Source organism: Cyanistes caeruleus, chromosome Z (genome assembly GCF_971803275.1).
Source record: "Cyanistes caeruleus chromosome Z, bCyaCae1.hap1.1, whole genome shotgun sequence".
In the NCBI taxonomy this organism is placed as follows: Eukaryota; Metazoa; Chordata; class Aves; order Passeriformes; family Paridae; genus Cyanistes; species Cyanistes caeruleus.
The window spans coordinates 43,804,603-43,818,061 of NC_141732.1; the positions used below are offsets into that span (position 1 = coordinate 43,804,603).

Consider the following 13,459-nt stretch of genomic DNA (forward strand, 5'->3'; position numbering starts at 1 on the left):
GTGGTGCCTCCCAGCCAGCATGGTCACCCAAAACTGAGGGTGTGATCCTGAGGTCACGCACCCCTTATCACAAGCACCAGTCGGTGCATGCCAAGGCAGGCAGTGCTGCAGCTCTCTCATTGGTGACTGGGTGTCTTGCTGCGATGGCATTGCATGAATATGGGAGTGTGGGCAGCTGTGTGTAGTGTTTTTGATGAACAGAAGGACAGGAGCCTCCCATCACAGTGATTAACATATTTTCCTACTCACCTAAGACCTAGACCATTGCACAATTAGTCCTTTGCACACCTCAGTGGAAGTGTGCTGCCTTCCTCCTCTCCAGTATATCAGTCCTGGGCTGATACAGAGGCTGCTGGAATGAGTCAAGGGGTATTACAGACTTCAAGCTGACCACAACCACATGCACCCTGCTCATGCTGGGGAAACACCACACCACCTCTGCAAGCATACCATGGGACTGTCCCAGTTCACCACAGAAGAAAAGGAGGCCTGCTGTCAGCAATTCACCCAGCGTTTGCCGGCGAAAAGGAATCATGTCCATCACTTTGATAAGGATGTGAACACGCACAAGCCAAATCAGTTCAGACACTTGAGGACAGGGACATCTTGTTTGCCAGGACTGTGCCCAACACTCACATGAGGCTGAGGGCCAAGGCTGTGCTCTCCTCTGTGGGAGCAGCTGTGCTGCAGCTGGTCTATCCCTGATGTACGTTGGGGCAAGATGGGAGGGGGAAGCATCTGTGTCGGCTATGAGACACGAGTGTGCTGAGATGTTCCCATGTTGCTTCTCAGTGGATAGTGCAGGCCTCTCAGCACTACTTAGGGCCTGAAAACCACAAGTTCAGCTTCAGTAGGCTGTGCTGGCTCCCATTTCCATGTTTTTTCTCCTTTCTCTTGCATCAACAAAACATACTGTCCACCTGCCCTCACATATATTGAGAACATCTGCTGTCTCTGCAGGGCTCAGAAATTAGAGGACACTTATATGTGCAAAAACCAACTGGGTAAGAGCTTTTTGCTTCAAGGGTGAAGTTGACCATCTCTGCCAGACTGGGTGGTTCTGACCTGCCAATACAAGCTGGGGAAGAACAGAGCTTCAATTTAAATGTTACCCAGGTCCTGGACTGGTAGTACTGGGTAGAACAGCAACAGAAGAGTGTCCAAGAGAGGAAATTTTTTCCTTTTGATCAGCTATCATTATCCAGTTGTAAATTGGTTTCAGAACATGAAGCAGAAGGTGATGAATCCCTTGTCATTACCTGCATAGCCTCAGCTTTCCAAAGAAGGACCTGGGTTACCATGAACAGGAGCCTACCCTGGGAGTTACCAGCATAAATCAATGCTCCCATTCCTGCTTATCATCAATAATTTACTTAGCCATTCCCGACAGTTCCTCACTGGGATAGCTAGAGAACTCAGAGTAATGAACCCAAAGTCAGCTCTGCCCATGTTGAAATACACTGAAATAGAAGTATCGCTTTTTATGTTCTGCTATTTTTATGTTATGTTATGTTTAACTGTTCAGAAAAAAAATTAAAAAGAAGACAAAAATCAGGATAATAGTGACAGATATGGACTTTCCATGACACTAGAAGTCACTGTAAAAATCTCCCAACTCTTGAAAGCCATGAATTGCTGAAAAAACTCTATGTCTGTTGTGCATGTTAATATATGCACTAAGAGGTTGAACCATGAGGCTCTTAGCATAGTAACTAGTTGAGTAATTCTTCAAGTATTTACTTCAAATATTTTTCTTTTTTGCATGAAATCTTTCTTGCCAGAACCAATGGTTTATGACAAGTATCAATAAGCTGCTTTGGCAAGCAAACCTGGGAGCCGGATAAGTAGAGTTTTCCTACCCTGTCTTGAGTAGATCAAAGATTTTGTTTTTTCTTTTGTCCTTTATAGCACCATGCTTTTTTTCTTTTTTTTTTTTTTTTAAACATAAGCATTCTCAGTATTTAAAAAGGAAATTATTTAAACCATTAAAAATACCAATGGGAACAATCAAAAGGCACCATGAATCACCTTTAAAGCAACACAGCGATCAAGATGATTCTCAAGTTATATGAATCATTTAACACAATTACTTCCTCACTGTGAAATCACTTGTGGAAATTTGTTGAGACTTAGCAGTAGCAGGTGCAGGACTTTTGTTGCATATTCCTTGCTGACCTGTTTAGTGTTTCAGAATTCTCTGCAGATTTTATGCAGGAGGCAGGCACTGGCAAGCTGAGAGACCTTCAGATGCTGTGAAGCTGTGGAAGGACATCGCTGATCTGTGCAGAAGTGATCTTACACAGACTGCTAAGTCTGACATGTCTTGAGAGCTTCAGGAACTCATCAGACTCATTAGTCTTTCCCAAGCCTCTTGTGCAGCCTGAACTAACACCCTTAGCCTTGCAGTTGCAGTGAACAGAAGGCAACAAAAATGGCACCAGTCACCACTGCTTTTAAACTGCACCTGTGCTCCGATTTGTAGTGCATGCTGCAGGGCCATATGTGTCCAGGTGGGAAAGGCAGAAAATACAAAACTCTTCTTCCTCAAGTGACCATGTGATGAGCACATGTTTCAACACATCTTGCCTGCCCAAGGCTCCATCTGAGATCGAACTCAAAAGAGCAATGGGACTCCCTGGGTAAGCGGGGCAGTTGCTGGGGAGAGGAAATTTAAACTGGAGTCTTGGGTAGTCTGGGCTGTGCAGGAGAGGTACCTGCCTGCCTGCTGCAATGCTGCAAAAATTCTGAGTGTGCTGCTGAGGCACTCCTTGGGCCCTGCTGGCTCATCTGGCTTTGTGTCTTTGGTGCAAAGCCACCATGAGAAGGGGCAATGTCCCATCCCTGCTGCAGCTACATGCCCCTCACCTTAAAAATCGCTGGGGAAAAGGGAATGGGGGGGACAGTGTATACGGGCTGTTGCATCCATGCTGATAGGACTGCAGGGCAGTGCTAAATACTGGGGGTTTCCAAAGCTCTCACTGCAGCCAGACTCCTCACAATCAGTTGCCTGCAGAGATGTGTTTAATTTTGGGATAGCAAAAATGTATTCAATACAGAAGGCATCAGGATTTTACCATGAAAGCAGGTAAGGCATTTCTAAGCCACTGCATGAACATGAATGGTCAACAAATTTTTTAGTGTGTTTTAATGATATTTTCAGTTTTGGACTGATTTCATCCTGAGGCTCCTTCTCAGTGGATTATTTTCCTTTGACCTTTTGAATGCTTATAGACAGCTCATCTAATCTTTAAGAGGTCTCTTGGCAGATGGAAACACATACATTCATAGAGTGGCTCTTGTATTGTTTTGCTCTGACCTTGAAGGGCTTGGTTGAGATCAAGAGATTGTGAAGGTGTCACTAATACAGTTGCTGAACCTTCCTCTGAATGTGTACATTCTGAATCTTAATTAAGTACTTGGATTTAATGCTATATTTGTTCACAATATATTCATAGTAGACTGACATGAGTTAAAAAGAAAAAACCCACATTTTTAGCAGGGCTGTAGTTTGAGCCACACTTTAAGAAAAGTGCCAGAAAATACCTGAAGGCTGCTTCTCCTAGAAGATAGGCAGGTGTTTGCTGCCAGCTGCCCAAATGAACAAGAATTTAAATAGGATCTTCTTTTGGACAACGAAGACAATAAAAATGAATCTGCCATCAGATTGGCCATTCCTTTGTCCTATTAATTTTGGCCAACTCTTCCGTGAACTGTGAGTTCAGCACCTGTGTGTTTTTGCTTCACAGTTTTAGAGTGAAAAGCTGCCATGCTTCTAAGTATACCAAACTTTCCCTTAATTTCATCCCAAAAAGAATAGAGGTGAACAAAGGCATTCAAAAACCAGAAAACAACACACAACACTTCATGAAATTTTTAGTGTTTTAAAGTAATAATTTTATCTTTCTTTTGGATGACATTGTTTATTGTAAGACATCATTTTTATTAAATACACTGTAATACAAGAGACTTTCCATGTCATGTTGAGAAAGCTGGTCACATGATTCACAAACAAAACTTTTAACACTGATACCTAGGCATCACTTTGAAATCAGCCAAGATGCAATGAAAGTTTTAAAGCAATGACTACTTGTAACAAACTGCAAAACAAGAACCACTAAATATTTCCACGGAGACATCACATTAAATAAATTAAAAATAAAAATAAAAAAGGAAAAAAGAAAGGAGAAAGATAGCTCTACACACCAGGTCACAATTTGGTGACAATATAGAGATTTATATTTGTATGTAGATATTTATCTTCCTCTTTATCTAAAGTGACAAACAGAGTGATATCTAGAAATATATATACATAAAGTATAGGTGGAGAGAAGGGCTGGGACAAATATTTCATAATTAATTGATTCTCTCTCTATTGGTGATTCAATTAAACATAAATGTTGAATTAAATTATTTGTATATAAAACATTCTTAGGTGCTTTTCTATAAGTTACAGAAAGATACATATCAGCTGCAAGAATTAGGCCTCTGGATAGATTTGATTTGTTCTGTTTTCTCATGTATTTCAATCGGTGGCCTCACTTACTAGCAGCTTCCATAATCCTTGCTCAAATTCAGTGTTTATAAAATATCAGCCAGTCATCACTCAGAACCTTCTACAAGCAAACAAAAATCCCCACAGACCTTGTGCAGAATGCATAGACGGAAAAATAACACACCCATCATTTCCCATTTCTTCTCCTGAGACATATGTTTAAAAGATGGCAAAATAGTCACTTGGTTGCTATTGTGAATTTCACAGTGTTTTCCCTGCAACATTTAGACTTTCTTCTTTTTTTGCTTCATATTTGTGATGAACAACACATGCCCCCACCCTGCCCAAATAAAGGTGTTTTAACTAAGGCTCTAAAGGACCTCTTATTCAAAGCAGCAGTGGTTTATTCCAGCCCTCACAATAAGAAAATACAACTTCCTGTGCTATCAAAACCTTCATCTCTGGAAATCCCAACTTGCTCTCCAGTCCCTCCCTGCTCCCCTGCCCCACATTTTATAGCAGTATTTGAAATTCAGTTACAGGCCTCAACAACCCAAATGCGGGCTTGTTCTAGTACATATGCATTATACCTTAGTCATTTGGGTTATTTAATTTCTTTTTGAAGTGTTTTGGAAAAGTCTACATCAACCACAATCTCTTATAAAGGTGGGGAGGGTACAGACAGAGAAAGAAAGAGAGGGAAAGAAAGAAATATAAGAGAAGGAAGGAAGGACAAAAGACAAGAAAAGAGAAAGAAGGAAATAAAGCGATAAAATAAAAAATAAGCAGTTACTTATTAACCTGTAGACAATATATAGATATGTTGTTTTACAGGTCAAAATGAAGGCAGTCCTTTTTAAAGTGTACACTCCATCAGACATCATGGGGTGCTGTTGCTTTACAAGTGTCTTTCTCCACGGCCAGTTCCAAGTTCTGCAGATCTATTGAGAGTGAAGGACAGAGCGCGGCGAATGCTACTATTATTACTCCTGAATGTCAGTGTTCTCGTTGTTCTACAAGTCATGTTGCAGTGTGAATAGTCCAGCTCATTCTTGGAATAATTTTGTTACTGCAGGCAAGTATAAAATGCTAATGGAGCTGCACTGTTATGCTAGAACAATAAAACAACAGTAGCACAAACCCAGAAACAACAGTAAAACAAACTCTGTTTTCTGAGCTTGGAAGCTTATTCATTAATTTCAGTGTGAGAAATCAACAAGTGAGATGGGAATGGAAGAAATGTCTTTATGCAATCATCTGGGGAAGAAAAGTGCTTGTTGTTAAATCTCTGGCATTCTAGCACTGCCTCTGCTGCACACCAGTTAGAAAGCTGAATCTTACAAATATAGAAAAAGAAATATCAAAAGAAAAAAAAAATTTGGTTATTCAGTGGACATTATCAATTTATTAATAGCACTCTAATAATAATTTGTAATAACATAGGTGTATGTAAATTTATACATATACACACAGCCCATACATAATGTGCATGCATGTCTGCACATATATAAGTAAAATACAACAGACATAGGCATACATGTATATGCTGTGTGTGTGTATATATATATATGCCATATGCAAACACACATATATTATATATATATATATATATATGGTCAGTTCATAGCACAGTCCAGAAAGACTTTTTAAATTAGCCTGATTGTCATATTTACTCAGTGTACACAATTTAACTGACAGTGCAAGCATGGTGAATATGCACATACACTCACCCTTCATTGTGATTTGAACATATTTCTTCCTTTTCTCTGCTCACTCTGCTACACTTACCCACCTTTTCAGGAACAAACGCAAACTATGTATAGCTACAGTTTACAGCTTTTCTACTGTGATTATACATTTTATGCACTATCAAGAACATAAATGATATAGGTCAAGGTTATCCATGGTGGTGGCTCTGTAGAACATTTGGTCCTTTAGAAATTTAACAAACTGCTATGTTATTGCACAACGCATTTTAATACTATTTATTCTCTGAAATGACTCTAAAAGTCTCACTAGCAAATTAAAAAGAAGATGCCACTAAGTACATTTTCAGGGTCCTGTGGTTATTTTTGGTATACATTCTTTCAGTGCTTGCAAAACACACCTGCTTGCTTTAGGGCTGGAGACTCTTCTACAGTAAAAGCATCATCTCAGATGCCTTTTTCTTCACCTCAGAAGAAACTAAGACAGAATATGCAGGTAGAAACTTAGCAGCCCCCTCCACCAACTGCACCCTCTTCCCACTGCACAATAAGAGGACTCTGATGTCTTTCTTTTCCACCACTGTTATTTTGAAGATCAATTTCAAATTCCTTTAAAATATAACATTCATATTCTCAAGAGAATGGGTTTCACTGGATGCTCAGTCTTTTTCTAGTTTTCTGTGAGAACTTCCAAGACAGTCTAGATAAAATCTTAAGGCCCATTTTGTAGGAATCTTCCTCTGGCTTTTTACGAGTTTCCAGTTCAGTAGCAGTTAAGAAATAACATCTAGTTTATTAAAGAAATATTGAGTATGGCTTTATAGTTACACTGTCATGTTTATTTGTAATGCTGCCTTTTCAATGACATTGAGAAGGGTAGAACTTCATCAGTGTCCAGTGAACTCTTTTCTTCTGAAAATGTTCAGAATTTTTATAAGCTAGCTTTAAAAGCTTTTGGAAGGAAAAACTTAAAGTGCCTCAATAAATAATACATGCGAGCAAATGATATATTAAATGTGCTATGGGAACACTTACAAAAATAAAATGCTTAATTTATTAAATAAAATATCCCCAACACGAAGATGGACTATTTTGATCTGGCTCATATCAATAAGAAATAATAAAAAGAGAAAATGGAAAGAAAGATCACTTTTTTTTGCAATAACGCCCCCTCACAGAGGGAGGCAGAAGTCTTGAGGAATAGGTAAGGTAGGTTTTCATTTGTAAGAATTCATATTAAAAATAATCCTAGCTCTAAATTTCAAATTGTCAACTTCTAGTTTGAAAAACAACATGTATGTCCATGCAGCGGTCATCAACACAGTGGCCATGCAAATGTTATACACATACAATGCCAATCCAACCAAAAATAAATTATTTAATAAAGTGTGTATGTTGGTTATGACAGCAATAGTACCAATACAAAAATGACGCTGAGCTCAGAATTTTTGCACTCTGAATAGCAAGCCATAACCACAGAGTAATTTGTTTTCTATAGAGATCTTTATCCCCTGCTATGTCTCAAACATAACCAGTGATCTCCGTGCTTTAGATTATTCATGTTATATCAGCCTATAATATCTATAACATTGTAAAGGCATTTTAACGTGGCTAATGTCCTCCATTAGCCCCTTCTAATGAAATATACAATATATCATTATGAGTTTGCTATGCCTACTAGGGTGTACTACAAGATGAGTGATTGTTTCTGCACAAAGGGCATTAATTGACAAAGACCATGCACAGTTTTGCTTGCACGGTTCAAAAAAGGAAAAAGAAAGGATTGAGGAAGGAAGGAATATGCTGCTGGACAAGCACGGTATAAGATACACCTGCCTCAGCATTTATAGCTTGTCCTATCAAAATCCTTAGTTTCAACATGTGATCTTGAGATTAATATTTTATGTAACTAAACCTAGCTTCAGCCTTTACTAAAAAAGACTACCTGGAGAATATTTTTACACCAGTGGCATGACAATATCCTACCAGAAGACAAAAAAAGGGCATCTGTTTAGTTTATCATGTTGTAACACAATTGCGTGCAGTGCAAGCAGAATCTTTTTTATGTTTTACTTGATTCTGGCAATGAATGGTGCTGGCAAAGCACCTCCTTAAACAATCCCTTTAGTCCTCAGACTCTTCAGGGAAATAGCTAGACCCCCTTTTATCTTCCATCAAATCACTTCAGTGTGAAGTGGGTCTTGTAGGGTTGGATGCCCCCTGATTTCCCAAGTTCCTCCAGATAGTGTATCATACAAGTGTCTTCTTTCTATCTGGATTTATCTCTGCAAAGGACATTCTTCATGTAGAGAACACCAGCCTTCTTTTTCCACCCACAGGCTGAAGCAAAAAAAAAATGAGGTGAATCCATAGAAACTCCCAGTAGCTATACAGCAGAAATCACAAAGTTTTAGTCAAATATATTTTTCCCTTTTTTTCATCCACATCAAAGGCATGAATACAACAAGGCATTGTTAGTTGTGGTGGGCAAACTGAGGAGTCTGCTGATATAACAGATTGGGTTTTTAAGGCCTTTGTCTATGCAGAGTTACAATAATGCAGAAGCCAAATTGATTAGAAAGACAGGAGAGAAGGAAAAAAAAGATAGAAACTGAGAGAAAGAGAGAAGATACTTCTTGGTAATGTCTAAAAAGTCAATACTGTGTCTACAGATGGAGAAGCGCACATTGCTTGCCCTTTGAAAGCTTCTCCACAACTTTGTCATTAATACTGTCAAAGTTAAGAACACATTTTAATGTAGTTCAGCGGCAGTTGAACACATTCATTCCCGCAGCCCAGAAGAAGAAATGCTAGGAGACTTTAGCCTAAAATATCCAAGTAGACTGGAGATGCCTTGGCCAAGTTCTGAAGGAGGGAGTGGATTTCCTTGATGTTGAGCCTCATGTGAGGCTCCCGTTGCCAACAGCCCAGCATCAAGTCATACACTTCCTTCGGGCACGTGCGAGGTCGCTGCAGGACTCGGCCCTGAGTGATGCACTCAATCACCTGTGAGAAATCACAAGCAAAAGATCGTCACAGTTGTGCCAGCTACAGAGAATTCATCCCCAGGAGAGTTAACTTTAACCACAGCAGCCTCACTGCTGAGTGAGTGGCCATGCAGCCATCTCTGGAAAGGACTGCTTTTCTAGGCAGATGAATGCGTAGCAGTATGCAATCTGAAAAGTCACTGTAAAGTAAGTGATCAAAGAGCAGTAACTTCACTCATGTCAAATTCACCCACATTGTCCACTCCGCAAATAGGAAATTGGAGCTGGGAATTAATCCCACAACTTCTCTTTCTACCCAACTACCACCTCAGAGGAAGGATAAATTTTCATCCTGCTCAGAGCATGAATGCCTCTTCTTCTTTTTCCCCTCTGCAAATTTATCAGCATCACTGTGGCTAATCTCTGAAAGGGGGACACTTGTGACTGCCTAGAAATCAAGAGATAAGATTACTTCAATCTAATCTGTCCATGGTATGGACAACCACTCTGAAACAGTACCATGTATGATACATCTTCTCAGGAGACAGCTAAGGTGCTTTTCTCATGGTCTACCTTTTTTTGCCTCATGGTCTACCCAGAGCAGATATTGTGCTATACAAAGGGAAAAAAAAAAAAAAATCCAACTGTTCTAGTTCTGCTTGAACACCTTCCATCTACTCAGGAAAGAAAAGGGTCAGAAAGAAGAAATTCAACCATATGGTTCATGACAATACAATAAATACCATGTATCAGTGTCAGCCTTTAAGAAATAAATTTTTTGCTGTCCCTTCTCCAGGGAGGCCATACCAATAATTAGTATAACAACTTTCCCAATGCAATTTGAGAATATATTACACACACCTCATTGTTTGAGAGCTGATACCATGGCTGTTTGCCATAAGTAAAGATTTCCCATAATACAACCCCCAGGCTCCAGACATCACTTTCTGTGGTGAACTTCCTGTACATTATACTCTCTGGAGGCATCCAACGAATGGGCAGCATGGTGTGACCCCCAACCTGAGAAAAACAAATAAAAGAGTTAGAAATCATTTCTTCAGACCCTCACAAGGCAGTCTGAAGACATTAAACATGGAGAATCCCTGGTTTCTTTCTTTCCTATCTGGTAACATTTGCTTTGAGGAGCTTTGAAGAACTGTGGATTCATGGTTTGAACTCCTCTCCCCCAGCAACAATCAGTACCACACAATATGTTCCTCAACAAAAATCTCAAAGAATGTTGTTTCTGGAGTCTGAACTAATATTTAATGTTTATTTGCCACACCCTACCTAAGGAACAGGAAGATCTATATTGCACTACCAAACAGCTTTGAATTAGGCTAGTTTTACTTTCTATTTTAACACACAAGAAACTCAAAAGGATTCATTAAATGAAATATGGACAGGTGATTCACCTAGAAACTTATCAACATCAACTGAAATACATGAAGACACTGAGGTCTGGCTATATGAAATGGTAGGATTTGATCTGTATGGTTGAATATCCTAATTCTGACTGAATTAAAGCAATGTTATTTTTTGGTTTTAAGTTCCACAGTTAATGCATGAAATTATTTTGTTCCACATTAACTACCCTGTCCATTAAAAAAAAAATAAAAAAAAAAAATCAGTCCTTTGGATATATTTCCTTCATAATAAACAACTTGTAAGATATGGATTCCTACCTTAAATCAGTTCCTGTTGAATGGGCCCTTCACTGAATGAATGCCTTTCTGAAAGTTTTTAGAACATTTTTAATCTTCCCCAGAAAATTAAACTTTCTAAGACTTAGGTTTCCTAACCTTAATAAAAATTTTAAAAGTCTTTTATTTCCATGTTCTAAACAATTTATTGTTCCTGGCATGTCCTTTTCTGGTTGGATCATATCAACAAAGTATAAAATGATTTCAGTAATTTTTAAACAGTGTAACTGCTGAGATACTGTGATATGGATATAAAGATATGCTAGTTACTTTTGTACCATGACAGCTGAGAATATTTCCAAGGAAGATTTAAAAAAAAAAAATGAAAGCTTTTTCAAGGAAATTTTACTCTTGATTAACTCATTTTCCTTTCTGAAAATACATTTAGTTATGAAACCACATTTACACTTTCATGATTCTGTCAATTCAAAATATAATTTCTCCTTTTGGGACGTAACATTTGTTGCTATAAATAATGGCCTTTTCTTGTTCTCATGTTCAAACAGCAAATGGAAGAAAAACCCAACAGTCAGAGCTGACATTATTTCTAAATCACACAGGATATCCATTACCACCTATTTGTCAACAATTCAGTGTTAGTGCAGCATACCAAACACAGCTACGGCTGTGAGAGCTGAGTCCCATTCTGTGCATCACCACAGATGCACACAGAAACAGAAAGTCACGCTAAAATTTTCAAAGACTTGGTGTATTATGAGGCCCTTCTTCTACTCCCTCCACATGAAATGTTATGCAAGTGGTGGAGGAACATTACTTAGCAGGCTGTTGAATGACAGGCAGGGCTCCCAGTTTCAGTTCCTGACTACACTGTGGATATGCTTCTGACTCCAGGCAGGTTTCCATGCACAGGTGTCCGAGCCATTTAAAAATGGACTCAGCTCCTGTGCAGTGCATTGATAGAGAACAGATACACATTTTTAAAGTGTTTTTTCACAGTTTGGCCCATTTGTCTTTATGTTAACAGTTTACCTCTTTGGCAGACAGACTGGTTGTAAACACTCTGTGCTTTGGTGTTTTTCATTAGCTTTGACTAAGAGGCCTCTCAATGATGTGGAGAGTTTGAACACAACAACATGCTCAGATGCAACCAAACATTCAGTTTCCCACCCTATCATAACCTAAACTGACATGATAACCAAACACTTCCAAACCACCACCACTTTTAATCCAGTCTTGAGAGCTATTTCATTAGAAAGACAAAAAAATTAGTCCCTTAGAAACATGCAGCCACGTACACCCATTCAAAGGCCAAGTGCCATTAAGAGATGGTTAGTGATGGGAACCTTTTGGTCTCATCAAATATTAAAATGGCTCTTACATTTGCTCATCATATAACATCTGCTACTGGTTCTGTTCAGCAATTTCTTTGACTCATTCCTTTAAAAATTAATGGAAGTTATAGACAATAAAATATGTGACTCCATTTTTTTTTTTTGATCAAATCTTAAATCAAGACATTTTGAGAAAACAATTTTAAAAATCCCCAACCACTCTTCAAATCTTCTTATGTTTTTTCGATACAGATCCAGTCTACTTTTGGTAGGACTCTATGCCAAATTTCCAATGCCACTCAGGAAAATGAAGGACACACCTCCAGACTGATGATGATAAACTGACACCAAATTATGGCTCTGTGATGAACTGATCTGTAACATCACACACCTGTCTGTCTTTGCAGTCATAGCAAGACTGACTTGTTAATATTGACACCAAGAATTCAGTTTACAGGTAAGCACAGGGCTCATTGGTATTCTTCCCAAACCATCTTGCCTGGAGCTGTGTCCATTTCTGTCCCTGAAAGTCACAAGATTTCACTGGACAGAGGACTCTTGACCAGTACTGAGAAGTCCTGCGGTCTCTCCATCTCTATCATTCATGTTACTTCGAACAGCTCAATATCTTTTTGAAGACAGAATTTATTGCCTTTCAAAGTATCAACAAAAGTATTATACAGGGTGGCCTCCTTGACAGATGCCACTGTAATTAAGACAAGATACCCTGCAACACTGGTCAACTTCTATAGCACACTGTGCATCTACTCACGGCCTAAAAGCTCATTGCATTTCAGTTTAGCTCCATCAAAAGCATACATCTGGGCTGAAGGCAGTTCTTCTAAATGCATGTTTCCTTCTTTATTAAAAATCAGTGCTTACTGAGTCAACACTTACTCAGCTCAGAAAAGCTTTAAGGGCCATGCTGCTTGTATGCCTAAAATGAAGCACATACTTCAGAGCTTTTTGAACTGAAGCCTAGGACTTGACACAACTGTTTGCAGGGTGCCTGAAACAAATTGCATTTGTTGAGGGCTTCTTTTGATTTTTATCTTATGAGTCCAAGCACCGAGGGTTGTGCTATAACAGCAGTGAAGAGAGGTGGGGTGCCTTTTTGTTGATGTTGCCATACTTTCAGCAAGGCTAGGAGGTGTTTTCCAAGAAGCACTAGTGAATGAAAACATGACTTCACTGGCCAAAGTTAATAGGTTCTGAGAGCTTCAAAGTGATGCCTCCAGTATATCCTTTAATAAGAAATGCAGGTTATTACAAAGCTGTC

The 13,459-nt window shown here is 39.0% G+C and overlaps 1 protein-coding gene across 2 annotated transcripts in view; it reads right to left on the reverse strand.

Moving 5' to 3' along the window:
* Window positions 1-7,015: 7,015 nt before the first annotated feature.
* The window catches only part of NTRK2 (neurotrophic receptor tyrosine kinase 2), a 194,677-nt gene continuing 188,233 nt past the window's right edge, over window positions 7,016-13,459 (reverse strand). For both annotated transcript variants that reach the window (XM_086866656.1, XM_086866658.1), the window contains 2 exons: window positions 10,047-10,205; window positions 7,016-9,204 (listed from right to left, as the gene is read on the reverse strand). In XM_086866656.1, the coding sequence (XP_086722782.1) occupies window positions 9,019-9,204; window positions 10,047-10,205 (345 nt within the window). In that variant the 3' untranslated portion in view covers window positions 7,016-9,018. The remainder of the gene's footprint in view (window positions 9,205-10,046; window positions 10,206-13,459) is intronic.